Source organism: Homalodisca vitripennis, chromosome 1 (genome assembly GCF_021130785.1).
Source record: "Homalodisca vitripennis isolate AUS2020 chromosome 1, UT_GWSS_2.1, whole genome shotgun sequence".
Lineage (NCBI taxonomy): Eukaryota > Metazoa > Arthropoda > Insecta > Hemiptera > Cicadellidae > Homalodisca > Homalodisca vitripennis.
The window spans coordinates 201923465-201939591 of NC_060207.1; the positions used below are offsets into that span (position 1 = coordinate 201923465).

Sequence of the window (16127 nt, forward strand, 5' to 3'; positions counted from 1 at the left end):
CAAGGTCCATCACCTTCTTTCTCCTCTGTTATTTTATATTTTATATCAATATTGTTTTTGAACTTATAGAGGTGTTTCTTTTTACAGTGTGTCTAGCCACTTGTCATGGCGGTGCGCCGTATTGAACATTAGTTCCAAACACTTATATTTGAATGCCTTTTTTAATTTATGAGGCATTATTTAATTCTATAAAAACAAAAGTTATAGTTAGCACAGAAATATAGTTGCTACTTAATACTAAAGTCGTATAACAAAAACGAAACAGAAACGCACACACGACATTCAAGTGGTCACTACGTTCGTAAAGACACTAATTATTGTGTTGTGTTGAGGTTATGTTTACACACTACACACTACACTTGAAGACAATGCGTGACTGACTGAGCACTGGGCGGCGCGGAAGGGATGAGGTGCGTGGACTTCCCCTTGACAATGACCTTTGCAAGGCGGGGGCGGGGGTCTGTTGTTGGTCTAAAATAGAACTACTGCATTCGCCTCGTTTGAAGTGCAAAGTTTAATTTGCTTTTATTTATTTTTTTTCCTCTCACGGCTTTAATTTGTTAAAACTACTGCAAACTTGTACATTTTTTTTAACTTTGTAAATAACATATCCGAAACCCGCTTTTTAAAGTTCTCCCCCCCAAAATTTTCATTCCCCCCTAATTTTTGTTTCAATGGCGCAACTTGCGCCATTGCTCCCCCCCGTGGGCGGCCCTGCTGATCACTATATGATAAAGTCCTAATCCCTGCATTTATGTGTGTGTGAAACTAACGCATTCGTTATTTGATACTATAAGTCCATCTTCGTACTACGATCGTCAGTTTCACGTTCATATGGTGTTACTTATTTTTATGCCTATCCGCCTTGTTAATTTGTGTGTTCACTTGTATCCCAACTGATCTTATTGCATCAAGTTCTACCTTTGTTCGAACTACGATCGTTATTTCCGCGTTTGTTAACGAACTTGTGTTCGATGCCATTGTCTATCCGCCTCGTTTTAGGTTGGGTGCTTAATTTGTATCGCGACTGTTAGCCTACTATTGCGTCAAGGTCTGTCTTTTTTCATACTCTGATCTTTAGTTCCACGTTTATGAACGTACTAGTGTGCGATTTGGCTAGGCTTCAGTAAGTCCAGTTTTCATTAAGTCCAGGACCTTGTATTTTTCCATCTCTCCCCAAAAGTTATCCTCCTTGTCGAATTCATTAATACTTGATTTTGCATGTCAAACTACTATTTTAGTAGGTGAGTGTTATGATATTACAGTAGGATTGTAACGCGCTCTATATTACACTTGCACCCATTTGTGATGTATTTGCTACCTGTTGATCATCGACGACCTAGTTACTTGGCAACAGCTGGCGCCACAACACACCACAATGATGGCCCCCGCCGAACAGGTATGTTACCTAGAATATAGGCTACTTCCGCTTCTATTGTTGCAAAAGGGGAATTCCGGTTTTCTTAAGTACTTTAGATGTTTTATTTGGAGAACGTTGGTTCCTTACGTCTTTATTGTTTTTTGAGGCTTAATCGCAATAGTAACAAAATACATTGCCATAGAATCGCTTTATTCCAGGGAGTGTCTAAATAAGTATCTATACCTAGAGACAACGAGAACGTGATTTAACTTTTTGTAGGATTGCATACAATTATGGATACATTGATTTAATGATAATCAATATAGTTACAGTTTTAATACATCCCTTTAGAATTGAAAAATAAGGGTGCTTACTTTACAATTGAGATAAAAAATTAGAGAGAAAAATAATTTATCTCGTCTGAACAAAAGATTTGAGTTTATATTTAAATTTGTCCACACACTATTTAAAATATTTAAATCAATAATTAGTTTAGTAAAGACACGTTGTTGCTGAATGAACATTCTAGTTGGCTAGAAACTCCACATGTGTAAGGAATGATGGATTTCATTGAAAACTATGTTAAATTACTTAACTTCTGATAAATTATTTGTTATTTACTCGTATTTATACAGATGCTAATTTAGTAATCCCTTGGCCTGCAATGAGTTTGTCAGGTATTTTTCAACATTTAAACCAATAATTCGTGGCCACCTTTTTTGTTGAGAAATGCTTAAGTTCGGTCTTTATACTGAATAGCCAAATTAGAATAACTTGTTAGATAGTAGTGTGGATATTGACGGTTTCCTGAGCCACTTACGTTATCTAATGTACTTTTCAGATAGTCAACCAACTCATGTTTATGAGTTCATAAAAAGCTATTAAAATGTCAAATCTATTCAAAACATTGGAAACTGGCATTGTTACTAAGGTCGTTGATCTCGGGGTTTCTGGCGTTAGTAGTTTTGGTTTCACTAGCCCTGTTCGTAAATGGTGCCACATATAGTAAAAGTTAGATACTTTACTACCGCTATTTGTAGTAGACTTAGGCAGACACTGTGTACTTTACTTTTATATGCATTTAAAAAGCATCATTCAGTTTAAATCTTCAATTTTCTTATATACTGAGCAGAAAATAATTACGGAATGGGTTAAAATGTGGTTTATTACTTGAAAACTAAATTTAAATCAATGTTTTACTATTTCTTAACACATTACCACGAAAATAATTGGGACATTTAAATATCTGTGAAGCGAATCCCTTTGGTAATTTTGTAAAAACACATGCTTTTATATTTCAGCCCATACGTGGTGAATGGTTTCTCCTAATGAAGACACATAATTATTGTCAGTCTCTAATATAAATATTTCATTAATAAATATAAGATACTGCGATAGTATGATACAACATTAGTATAATAACGGTGATGTTGCCTAAGTTAACAACTTAGTTCAACAAAACTTTAACTCGGCCCTTTTAGTTGGCTTTGCTAGATGGAAGACAGTGGAAGAAAGAAATATATACACACTTTTACGTTAAATAATATTAGTAATATGGCATCTAAATTTCCATATGCTACTGTCAGTTCTTATATCTAAAAAATCTGCAACGTGTTTAAGCATTGGCTTGCAAAGACGTCTCAGAAAAACACTGGAATATGATGTTCTTTGAATGTTCGCATCAAAACTGAGTACATAAACGTCGTCAATGAAGGGTCCAACTGACCCAATTGTTGTTGCAGTGTCACTGACTGATATATCAAATAGCGTGATCGATGTCATCAAACTCGATTAAAGCCATCGAATTGTCTGGTCAGCTTCGAGATAATCGATTACTTGGGCGGGTTTTCACACGCGATCATTGATTGACTGAAACTAAACCTGTGAGTTAGTGGATAAACTCGGCCAAACTAACAGATATATTTATAATGTAATTGAGTGATAAAATAGTGACAATCGCTTTCTCTGGAAAGTCTGAAAGAAGACATCGTTGGTTTAAAATGTCATTAATTTAACGTTAATTTTTTAAACGTTGTGTATGTTTATTATTGACGTGACAACGTCTTAAATTAGGTTGCGGCTCGGAGTCACTCATGAAAAAGTGTAACGCCCGGTAACGTTACGATGCCCGTCCAGTGGGTCCGCCGCACGGGATAAAGCAGATAACTGTGGGTCCGCCGCACGGGATAAAGCAGATAACTATGTTTATTCGTGAAAATGTGGAGTACTTAGATTCGTCATTTACAACAACTACAACAATAAAGGTAAATAATTGTACACTGATATTTCATTATCGTAAACTATGATTGATTGATTTAATTGTTAGATTGACACAAAAGTTGAGAAACTGAGTTTATAGGTTATGTCATACTATTGACAAATGTTGATAGTGTTAAGAAAATTATTAGTTTAAATCACTCTGCAATCAATCGTAATTCAGTCGATTGAGAAGAAACAGCGCGTATTGCTAGTCAAACATTTAAAATAACAAATTATAACCTCTAACCTGTCATAAACAGTGCGACCAAACAAACGAACTAAACCGACCAATCACCACGCGCGGAGTTAGAATTTAACTGTGTTTAGCAAGAATTTCAAATTCCAATTTTAGTAAATGTTTTATTCAACTTTACCATTTACAATAACAAATTTTAATTAATTTCAAATTATGTACAATGTTTTAGTAAACAAAATATATTTCTATAGTTAAAATTTGTGCAATTCTTATTTTCATTCAATTCCTTGTTTCCTATTGTGCAATTTAATAATATTCATATCAATAAATATTCTACCGAGAAAAAGACGTTGTCACGTAAAATCTTCGCCCGTAAAACCGACTTTACAGGCAACCATAATTTTTTGGTCTATTTTACATCACTCTCTTCAGAATTAAACTATCTACAAGTTTTGGTTAAAAAGTTTGCGTGTTTATTACCTATTTGATGAAGTTAATGTACTTCAAATCTAAACAAAGTATGTTTTGTCGAGACTGAATTTTGCATATTTTGTGTGATATCGCAGTTATGGATGGTCTTAAAAGTCTGGGACATATTTTATTCAATTTTTCAGTTCATTTGACTTAAAAATCCCATAAATTTAACACCTAAATTTATTCCATAAAAACACTTCGTAGTTTCGCTTTATTTCCGCCTTTCCCAGAAAATCAGGCGAAATCTTTATCTGGCCGTAGGCAGGCAGAGGGTAGGCCGGGACTCTTGTCCCTTCTGAGGTAGCATCTCTGCAACAAGCAGAATGGCTACTGGTCATTTGTACGTCCAGCCCTAAATGGGGCTATTGTTGCGTTGGGTCGTGGGGAATTTTTAAATGTGTGGTTTTAATTTCGGTCGGTTAAAAGTAGTCTAGTTGGTTGGGTAGTGGAGTGGAGAGTCGTTGGTTTTTGTTGTCCGTTCATTCTTCTAGGGTGGGTCATCTAGTATAACCTTTAGTTGTGGATATATATATATATATATATGTATATATATATATATATATATATATATATATATATATATATATATATATATATATATATATATATATATATATATATATATATAATTCATTAAATTTGTGTAAACAGCAATAGCTTTATTTTAATTTCAATAAATATTAAATGCCGCCAAGTAAGAGATCCGGGTTCGAATTCCAGCAGAGCAAGTATCTGTTGTGAATCAATCTTTATTCCTAATAATGTATTGTTATCAAATCCTTATTTACATTTTTTATTAGTACTTATATCACAAATGGACGTTGTATTCAGAAATTTAAGGTTAGGACCATTTTCTTTCTGGAGTATCTACACAATTTTGAATGTACGCAAAAATGTCTTCAAATTCATTTTCCAGCAAACATTACTGTCTATATAGTTGATGTAAATTAGCAAGGATATATTATACAGGGTGTAAATTAAGTCTGGAACCTCTTTTTTAATTTTTGAACCATAATAGAAAGAAATACCAAAGTTTACACGTGCTTACTGGTGATAGTAACGCACACATCTGCCCAATTACCGACCGGATAATCCCTTTGGGGGACGGTCCACAAGGAGTCAGACAAAATTCTTAAATAGCAGCATAGGTCAAGTTTGGTATCAACTTAAAGGTCTTACTTAGCAGAGTACATGCCGCAAACCGGATTTCAAAAGGTGGATTTATTTAGTTGTTATAGCTATTTGAATTTTAAAACAATTGAACAATGTAAATTATTAAGTATTACAAGTTAGCACCAATTTTTAAGTACCTGTGATCAAAGTAAGTGTTCAAAATGTTCCCCTCCCATCATATGACAATGTAGTAATCGAAGCCAGGAATCAATAATTATTACCATAAACACAACTACTGTTAGAATGTGAAAGTGGCAGATTGAGTCATACACAGCATCCACAGAAACTTAACGTTTGGGCAGGTATTATAGGAAATCAAATTATGGGCCCATTATTTATCAATGGTAATTTAAATGGTGACTCGTATCTAGCAATGCTCCAAAATGAGATAATTCCTGCACTACAAGCTGCTCTTGGTTGACAATTTAAAAAAATTTATTTCCAACAAGATGGCGCGCCACCACACTTTGCTCTCCTTGTTAGAGAATACTTGGATACAATATTCCTTCACAGATGGATTGGAAGACGTGGTGCAGTAGAGTGGCCTGCTCGTTCCCCTGATTTATCTCCGCTAGATTTTTTTCTTTTGGGATACCTCAAAAATAAAGTTTATCGTACTAAGCCTAAGAAGATTTGGCGCACCTAAGAAATCTCATAGTCCAAGAAGCTCAAGATATTCCTCGTGACTACCTTCAAAATGCAGTGGATGGCTTTTACAACCGCCTAGGACATTGCCAGACGATGGTAGGGGAACATTTTGAACACTTACTTTGATCACAGGTACTTAAAAATTGGTGATTACTTGTAATACTTAAAAAATTCAAATAGCTATAACTACTGAATGAATCCACCTTTTTAAGTCCGGTTTGCGGCATTGTACTCTGCTAAGTAAGACCTTTAATTTGATACCAAACTTGACCTATGCTGCTATTAAAGAATTTTGTCTGACTCCTTGTGGACCGTCCCCCAAAGGGATTATCTGGTCGGTAATTGGGCAGATATGTGCGTTACTATCACCAGTAAGCACGTGTGAACTTTGGTATTTTTTTATATTGTGGTTTAAAAATTAAAAAAGAGGTTCCAGACTTAATTGACTCCCTGTATGTTATACTATTATTATAAGAAAATGCAGTATCGTGACATATAACAAAAATCCGTCGTCTCTCACTCTCTCAACATTCTATGACGTTCTTTCTTTGGAAATGTCAACGCGATCTAAGCTTATTGTTCAAGTAGTAAACATAGAATATCAACAAAAGGATTTTCAGGATTTTCCGGATTACAAACAATTTTGTTCTACGTGTTACATAAAACATGTGAATTGAACAGAACGCTCGAGCACTTGCTTTATTTTCTGAGATGCCTAGAATATGTATTTCATAAAAGTATTTAATTAATTAATTAATGTGTTTTTTTGTCAGGATTTGGCCCTAGTTTGTGATTTGTTCAGGTAGTTTTGTTTATGGCCTGACAGCATAGCGAGGAATTGATGATTAGTTATCTGATTTTGACTTATATGAAAATTTACTATTTTCAGGAGAAGTACCTACTTTATCTTGTTGCAGCGGTAGATGGAGAAAACATCCTTAGTCTACAACAAGAATGGAACACTACACATTGTCTCAGCTGACCTATCACCATCATTATCCTCTGCAGTCATCCTCGTCATCAGTTTCCTGCTGGGCGTCAGCTACAACCTCATCGTGACGACCGCTATTTTGTCCAACAAGAGACTCAGGAGGTCGCCGTTCCACGAGGTTCTCGTATTGATTTGTACTACTTGTCTACTTGATTGTTTAATGACTGAAAGTCTCGCCTTTGGGTTCGTGTTGGGTTCACGTACCGACTTCTGTAGGACCTCCGCTGTAGTCTTCCTGATCTTCCTCTTCGCTCACTCAGCTTCCCTCAGTCTTCTTTGCCTTGAGAGGACTTTCACACTCCGTGAACAACCAGTTGCAGTCAAGGTGTGCATGGCAGGAGCATTATCCATTTGGATTTTGGGATTGCTTCTAGTGTCGCCTTTGTTCAGTACCTTAGATATCCACTATTTCCCAAACAGGTCAGTGCTTTCAGTTATATCTACTTTTAAGTTCTCAGGCTTATACAGCTGTCGTGGTCTTTACTGATCTGCCAGTTTTGAGCCAACACTTTTGGCTCAAAATAGCTCTTCACTGCAAGGCCAAAATAATTCAAGATTTGGATTGTGTTGGTAATTTTTCGACATTTTTTGAACCGGGAAAATTCTGATGATAGACATATTTGTACTTTTTGCTTTAATGGGATTTACAGCAGATATCCACAAAGGTTTAAACAATGCAGTGTTAGTTAAATTTAGAATTAATTTTTAGATACATGCTTAAATAATAGTTCAAGAAAATAGTATTTGATCTTAAAAATTGATGAATAATCTTATTTCAGACCACATAGTGATAAAAGCCTAAGAATAAAGTGGTCGTCAACCCATCTCAAATCTACATCCCATCTGTTGTCAGCTGACAAACAGGTTTGCTTCTGATTCCTCTAATAATACTAAGTGTTGAGGCTTTAGATGCACCTGTTGTAGTGCAATCAAGAGAAATCTCATATATGATCACAGGACACCTAATAATCATTCGTCTTAGTAACTAACTATATTCAATAAACTATTCTAGTAGCAGAAAAAAATCGTTAGCCTACTTTACTTTTCAGTGTAATTTTATTTATATACCTAGAAATTAAGTAGGAGACAACTGTAATAATTATTAATACCTACTTCATCCTCATCGTTATAAATTGACAAATATATTTGGGTCAATCAGATTTTTGGCTATTTTAAAAATATTAACATGACATTAAACTGTCTAAATTTGTTAAATTTTCTTTTAATAAACAACCTACTTCAGAAAGTAGGTTGTTTATTATCAGAATAACTCTACAACTATATTTTAGCGCATAGTGAAGTAGGGGAATTTATTAATTCTAAACTTTTGGGTACTAAAGTGGATTATATCTTATAAATTGGAGGGAACACATAAATTATATCACATCCAAACTATCAACTAGACTCTTTATTGTAAATATTGTCTACTTTAGAAACTTTTATTAAAGTGTTTTTGTTTTTTCTATTCATACATTATATAGACTATGTAATCGATCACACTATGAGATCTCTATTATAAAAAATGTACAACGAATCTTTCATTTACAAAGAAGAGCTATTAGGTATATTGAACATTTAAAGTATAATGAATCATGTAGAAATATTTTCAGTTACACAAAATTCTAACTGTTCCATCAACCACAACAGACACATTTTTTCACTCAGACTATACAAAATGAAATGAAACTAAACCAAGCTTTGTAGGTAGAAGTTTTTAAAGCTCCCTTATTCCTTGAAGCTTGGTTTCTCAAAACCAAAACTAAAATTAAACTTCGTAAATAGCTGGTCAATTAATGTTATTATAGGTTTGAGGAGCTGTTGCTAGCTTGAGGGGTGGTCAGCAAGTATGTAGCCAGAAAAAAATTTAGGGGGGTCCAGACACTGATATTTTTCTGTAGTGGCAGAGAGTAAGGCCCCATTTTGTTCTTAAAAAAGTTCTTGGCCCATTTCTTTGTTGAGAACAATCTTTCAGTTGTACATGACATTAATACTGAATTTTTTTTGAAAATTTGGGGGATCCGGGGGTGGGTTCCGAATCCCCTTGCTGGCTACATCATTGGTGGTCGGTGTTGTCAAACAGCCCCTGGGCTAGAGTTGTGGCCTAGTTTTTAAACTTATAGGCTAACCTGTACCTATGATTTAGTTGTATTTTGTAAATGCTTTGTTTATGATCAAGTAATTTGTTAAGATTATGATGTTCTAACAAACTTTATACCCTGAAATGGGGTTTGTATAAGAGAAATAAAAGTGACCTATATATTCTATAATAACAACTCAATGTATTAATATTTTTATGTTTCAGGAAAACTTGTGGACCTGTCACAAAGGATCTCTCATTTCCTCTACTAACTATTTTTGCTTTTTTACTTACATGGAGTATACAAACAGTGTGTGTGTTCATGTGTGTGTTGTCAGTTCAAAAATATCTCGACAATCAAAAACAAATCACAATTCTATCAATTTTTTCCAAGTCAAACGAAGAATCTCTTCATTCGGTTACTCCATTGGTGAACAACGGTAAAAACAAGATTTCACTGATGATTTTATTTCTTCAAGTTCTACTTCTACTTCCCTTGACAATTTCTCTAATGGTGAATCATTTCCAAGACCCCATGTTTGAACCAGACCCTTGGATAGACCCAAGATTAGGTGATGACACAATCCGTGTAGTAGTTACAAACGATCTGGAATCTCTATTTGTGTATTGTCGATACATGTATAATGCCTTAGTGCCTATCATTGTACTATCATCAGATGGAGATGTGAGACTGCAGAGTAGACTGGTATTTTGTTGCAAGAGAAATGTGATAGCTGTTAGTTCGGATGTTCCCACAGAACATTATTCTTCTGAACCACAGACTTTATCTTCAGTGAATACTCCGATTCTTTTCGCTACTTCCAAAGGTATTCACTTGAGAGTCTCTCGAAGATCACATCCAACAGAACAAATAATGGAAAAGACTTTAACCTTTGAAGTGAGCTTTTGCGATTTAACTGACACCTTCAATGTTGATCAAGCGACTTTCACCCAAGAGATGAATGATGCAGCTACTGCTAGTCATCGTGATGATTTGGTTGCTGCCGAAGATGAGAACCCAGCTAACAAGAAGAATGTGCGCTTTTCCTCCAAAGTAGATGCGTTTTCTCCTTTACCAAACACTGATTGGAACGCAAGCAAAGAATTGGGCCATTCGCACACTCATGTTATTGAATCTCCACTTTTTGTAAAAGGGGAAAACAAGTTATCATGATTGTTATTGTCACTTGAGGTTTTCTTCCTTGTGGTTAGTGTAAAATGTAATGTTTTTAATAAGAGTGCAATTTCTTTTGTTGCTTTATTTTACAATATCTTAATCCCAAATTTAAAACTAAGAGTTTTGTAGAGAAGAAAAATAAAGATGTGTTTTTTAATCATTTGTCCAAAAATTATTTACCACATCTTGATTAAAATCAATTCTACCATTGACAACCATTATTAAGCAGTAAACACTTCATTTGTTTATAAAGCCAGTGCTACTAAGGTCTACCTTGAGAAACAAATATAATTTTATATATAAGAAAAATTGTATTTCAAAAAATTCGAAGACAAAGTATTGAAAATTATTGTATACTGTACACCTTTTATTAATGAAGTTATAAGTACTAAAGGTAGCAACCATAAAGGAGTAACATTAAATAAAAAAATTGTTACTATGTAAAGTGTGTTATTACTACAAACCGTTGTTACAATGTCACCAAATTTAAGAAAATGGAAAAACATACTTATATACCACTTTATACACAGGTAATGGCACACTATGTAATTTATTCTAGTTTTTATACTTGTCATAGTTGGAGAAAATGAAATATTTGACTATTTTAGTTTTTCTAACTGTAAATCCGATCTCTCATTATCATTTACCTAATATTTTTAGTTTCCAATTTTGAAAACATTAAATACTGGTTAAATGTACATGTATCAGTACCTAATTCAACGATAAAAACATCATATGTATGTTTTCAAAATGATAGCCATGAAACTTTCTTTATGTAGACATGACAAGAAAAATATTAAATCAGTCTTAAATTAATTATACTGCATTGCAAATATTTGTGATGCTTGTTTGTTTTTATACCTATTCATTGGTAAAGCTATACAATTATTTTTAGGTTTCAATCTTGTCAATTCTGCTTCCCATTAGATAATAAAGACTTGATTTATAACAATGAATTAGGTACAGCCTCTTTATTTTCAAAAAAACCATGTGGTATTTTTCTGGTTTAATAGGCAAACATCTCATGCAAACTGACTTATATGGAACTTTACAGAAAGAGAAGAAACATTTGAACTATGTAATTCTTTTTTTTTTTTAATTAAGTATCATTCAGTGTTCACTTATTATGACTAACAATTTTAAGGTGTATAAAATTAAAATATATAGTTAAATCTTAAAATATAAGTTAATAACACAATATGAACAAGATTTAATTACATTTTTGCAATGATTTATAAAGTCTAAAAAATGAATAAATATCCAAAATGGAACATTAAATGTCAACTGCATTAAAAAATTGTATAAAAATTCAAAACAAAATTATTAGCAACCGTTTTGAGAAGCAAAAATATCACTCGTGCCGTGACCAGGATTCGAACCTGGGTTATTGCGGCCACAACGCAATGTCCTAACCACTAGACGATCACGGCTACGTGAGTGAGTTGAGAGGAGTGGTTCACAGAGCAAATACAAGGCCACTGCAGCCAACCTAACAATATCACTTCTTGTCTAAACACGTGAAAGATTAATCCTTTACACGAATACCTTACAGGACAATGGGAATTTGTTTCAACAGTTTGTCATTTTACAGTGTCCTTTTGATTTTTGGAAGCAAATAAGGTTAATTCGTTTTAGTTTTAATTTCACTATCTCTACATCTCAATCTATCTCTACATTGCAAATATCCTCGAGGCGTTAAATATGTGTAAACAAGGCAAATAAACGTAATAGTAAATATTACTTCCGCATTTATCTAAACATGTCACCCATATTCCTGACAGAATGCGTGAATGAATATGACATAATCTGTTATGAAAGTTTACCTAATTCGTAACGATTAATAAGTTAGATTGCTTAAAGCAAATACTTGTGGCTGAAGAATATCCTACCTTCGTAATAGATTTTTTTCTATGTGTTCGTAGTAGGCCTAATCCTTACTTAGCATTTAATACTTTGTGGTTACTATTAAGTTCAGTAAGCGTACTCGTAGATTTAACTTACTTAACACTTTTAAGGTTGGTAATGAAGGCATTTAATGTTATCAGAAAAGGAAGTGCCCATAGAATAAATGTGGGACGGCTATTATAATTTTATATACTGATTTGTATTTGTTATACAATTATAGCTTGTAATGTTTTATGACTTATGTTAAAAGTATTACGGTTACGTATTTAGACATTTCCGCCATTAGATTGCGAAATCTTATACTTTGTATTTTGACAAGCATTTATGAGACAAGAGAATTAATTACATTAATTTATAGCTTATACGTATGTAACAATTGGCTTAATCAATGGGTGATCTGAGAATTCAAAGAATTGTTAATAGCTCAAAACGTAGTTATAAAACACTTTATACACAGGTAACGGTACAAATTATTATAGTCTAATATTTATTATATTTTTAAATACGTTGAAGCTAATAAAATATTTAACTATTTAGCCTTCACCATAACTCACGGAACTAAATTGATAGCTTTTACTAGTTGTTATACTTCTGTTAAAACAATTATGTAACAAACTTATGTATAAACCAAATAAAATATAAATATTATTTTATCCTGGAAATTTTGATATGCAGTAGGCAGATTATGCTATATGACTAGCCCTAGCGGACATATGCCTAAGTTCTCGGATTTGAATGGGTACATGCTGCGCTCTACCAGCGACAGAACAAACTACTATGACGGCACGCAAATCAATACTAATATCCACCAAACAGAGAACAGTGTGTTGTAGTGTTTTATTCAAACGTTTGTTTGACCCTTGGTTTTACTTACATGAAATGAACAAGAAAATATAAAGTGATCATGAATCAGTAAGAGGAAATTAGACCACTAATAATCATAATTTAATAAATAAAGGAATTTATGTATAGAACAAATTTATAATTTAACATACCTTCAAAAATGGTAATTTCTAACACAGAAATGCAGAAATTGCTATAGCAATGTGTACTAAAAATTCACCTCATTAAACTTTAAAAATTATGGCATAATTTAATTATTAACAATTTAATTATTATATGTATACAAAACTACTTTAAAATTAAAAGCCAAAATGTTTGTAATTTTTAAGTATCTAAGTTCACTGTTTGAATCATTGTTGAATTAGTAGTACAGTATACCACGAGTATACAATAGTTCACCACGATTGCATGTGACTGTTACACATGGGTTAGTAGTAAAATCTGATCACAGTTAAGACAACTTATCCGATCGCAACCCATTTAAAAGACCTATTTAAAAATCAAATTTTTTCAAAGATTTACGCGTTATTGAAAATTATGTGAGATATTCTTCTGAATTGAAGTGTAAAATTTAGTTATCTTGAAACTCCCAGGTTTCTAACAGGCCCCTATAAAACACCTTGTGGTATTATATATGCACCCCCAAACTTGTTCCTGAATCAGTTAATAATATTACTAATAACAGTTTTACTATTTATAAATTGACCCTGGAATACAAACAGTGTTCAAACACAATATTTGTGTAATTAACATAACATACCTGTTATTGTACTGTACTGGTTTATTTCGACTCAGCTAAATAAAATGTTATTTCCAAAAATAGAGATAATGTACATAATAGTATGTCCGAATAAAGTACTTACAGCCTAAAAATAAAGGTTTTTGTAAAATAGCAAATTTTATATTTTTCTATTATCACTAACTTTTTTACAAAAAAATGTTAATATCAGCCTTGATATAGAAGTTATGGACAAAATTGATAGGGTAATTTAGTTCAATTGATTGCTTTCACAGTTCCAAGGTCAAATAAAGCACACACATTGAATAGTGTAAAAGGCACATGTCAAAATATGAATTGATTTTTATTTTCATCCATAGATTACTATTAGAATCTAGAAACTTAACCATCGTAAAAGTTTATTTGAAGTTGGGCATAGTTTAATCATAATGGAAATGTCTATACAGGGTGAGGGAGACCACACGTACAGTACGTATAGCGGCCAAACCAAACGAGGTAGATTATTCATAACAACATAAACCCCCCTATTTCCACCCCAAAGAATTTGGAGAAATTATTTTGAAATCTCTAAAACTCCCCAAAAGGGTAGTTTTTGGGAGGTAGGGGTGGTTTTTGGAAAATTTTCAAATGTAAAGGTATGTTGAGTTATACCTCATTTTAAAGGTATTTCTTCACTGATTATTTTGATGCAAAAAGTTTGAACCTATCTTGCCGCTTATGTACAGGGTACACCAAAACGTTAAAAAATCAGGGGTTTGTGGGTACATTTATTGCAACTACCTGCACAAATGTAGAGAGACAATATTTTTATTCAAAACTAATGATGAGACGGCTTATCCAAAAAATATCATCAAATCCCACCCTACCCCAAAATTTACACATTTAAAAAATACATAGAATTTTGAAATACTTAACAGCCCCAATCTAAAAAAAATCAAATAGCAACCTAGGTTGTGTTGTACATAATTTGAAGGGTCATTAAAAAATAAACATTTTCTACATTTAAAGTTTGTCTCTATCTCCAATGGTTTCAAAACTGTAGTACAAAAATAGATTTTTTAATAATGCACAATTATATAAGTTAGTTTGTATTAATATCAAAACCCAATGAAACAAATGGAAAACAAGTTTGACTTTTAAGTTTAATTTGTTTTTAATCACATAATCCATTATTTCCTATGTAGAAATGAAGTTTCATTCAAAATTTAAAGGCTATAAAGTGGAGATACCTTGCCATTTGATACATTCACATTTTTATTCATTAAGTTAAGTTTCATAGCAGTGTTTAAATAATAAATGTTCTGGTGAGCTAGGAAGGGTACTACTATATAAGAGTTTCCTGAAATCAAATCCTGGTGATGGACTTTCACCATCATAAAACTCATTTTTTTCTACTTAGAACAAGAATGTAGCCGGGAAAAAATTTTGGGAGGGAGGTCCAGATAACTAATATTTTCCTGTAGTGGACAGAGAGTAAGGCCCCATTTTGTTCCTTAAAAAGGTTGGGGAGGGGGTTCGGATCCTTTAGACCCACTTGCTGGCTACTTCCTTGGATATTACTATGTATGCTTAAATCAAATCCTATTGTTGGACTTTCTAAATCTCATTCTTTTCTACTTAGAAATTAAATGTTTTTATGTCAATGCTATGAGAAACAAATATTTTGTAGTATATTTCCTTGTGATACCAAGGTTAATGTCTGATTGTAGTTGATAGATATAAAGTGATTTTCATTTTCAATGTGATATTCATGTTTATTTCAACGTGACAATATATCAAAATATAATTAGAGTATTACCAATTGAAATTCATTTAATTCACTTCTTCATCTGGTTTAATTCCATTTAGACAATTTATATTATTAATACTTCTTATTTAATTGCACAAAGAAATGAATCAAACATGATTGATTACCAAGTATGTTTTTTCTCACCTAGTACTTGAAATGTTAGGTCGAACAAAGGGCATATGTTCCTATTTCCTGCAATATTCCATAGACAATCTGTAGAACTCCAAAGTAACAGACCTTTCTCCAACAAAAGTAATAAAATCCTTCACATTATATTCTTCACCTGCTTGATAAAATTGTTAAAGGTCAATAATATTATGATATAATAATGATGTCTAAGTGAATAAAACAAAGAAAGTGGCATACATTACATAAATGTCATAAACTGAAACCGGAGAATAATGGCTTTCATACAATCCTGTATATTTTAACATCATCTTACAGTTATGGGAATTCTTTTGTACTATCTTAACTTAAGTTTATTTAGAAGGGTAGT

At 32.8% G+C, this 16127-nt stretch overlaps 1 protein-coding gene and 1 non-coding gene across 2 annotated transcripts; one reads left to right on the forward strand and one right to left on the reverse strand.

Annotated features, from left to right (window-relative positions):
- The first annotated feature begins 7033 nt into the window (after positions 1-7033).
- Positions 7034-10477, forward strand: LOC124354629. The gene is made up of 2 exons (XM_046805244.1): positions 7034-7521; positions 9404-10477. Exons 1-2 carry the CDS (start codon positions 7034-7036, stop codon positions 10350-10352), a joined length of 1437 nt encoding a protein of 478 aa, XP_046661200.1. The 3' UTR covers positions 10353-10477.
- Positions 10478-11713: 1236 nt separating this feature from the next.
- On the reverse strand, positions 11714-11785 carry Trnah-gug. Its single transcript has one exon. It is a non-coding gene; the product is annotated as a tRNA-His (tRNA).
- Positions 11786-16127: the final 4342 nt, after the last annotated feature.

Coding starts and splice junctions, on each gene's coding strand:
- LOC124354629 (XM_046805244.1), top strand. CDS start 7,034: ATGGAGAAAACATCCTTAGTCTACAACAAGAATGGAACACTACACATT. Junction 7,522..9,403: donor ATCCACTATTTCCCAAACAG/GTCAGTGCTTTC, acceptor TTTATGTTTCAG/GAAAACTTGTGGACCTGTCA.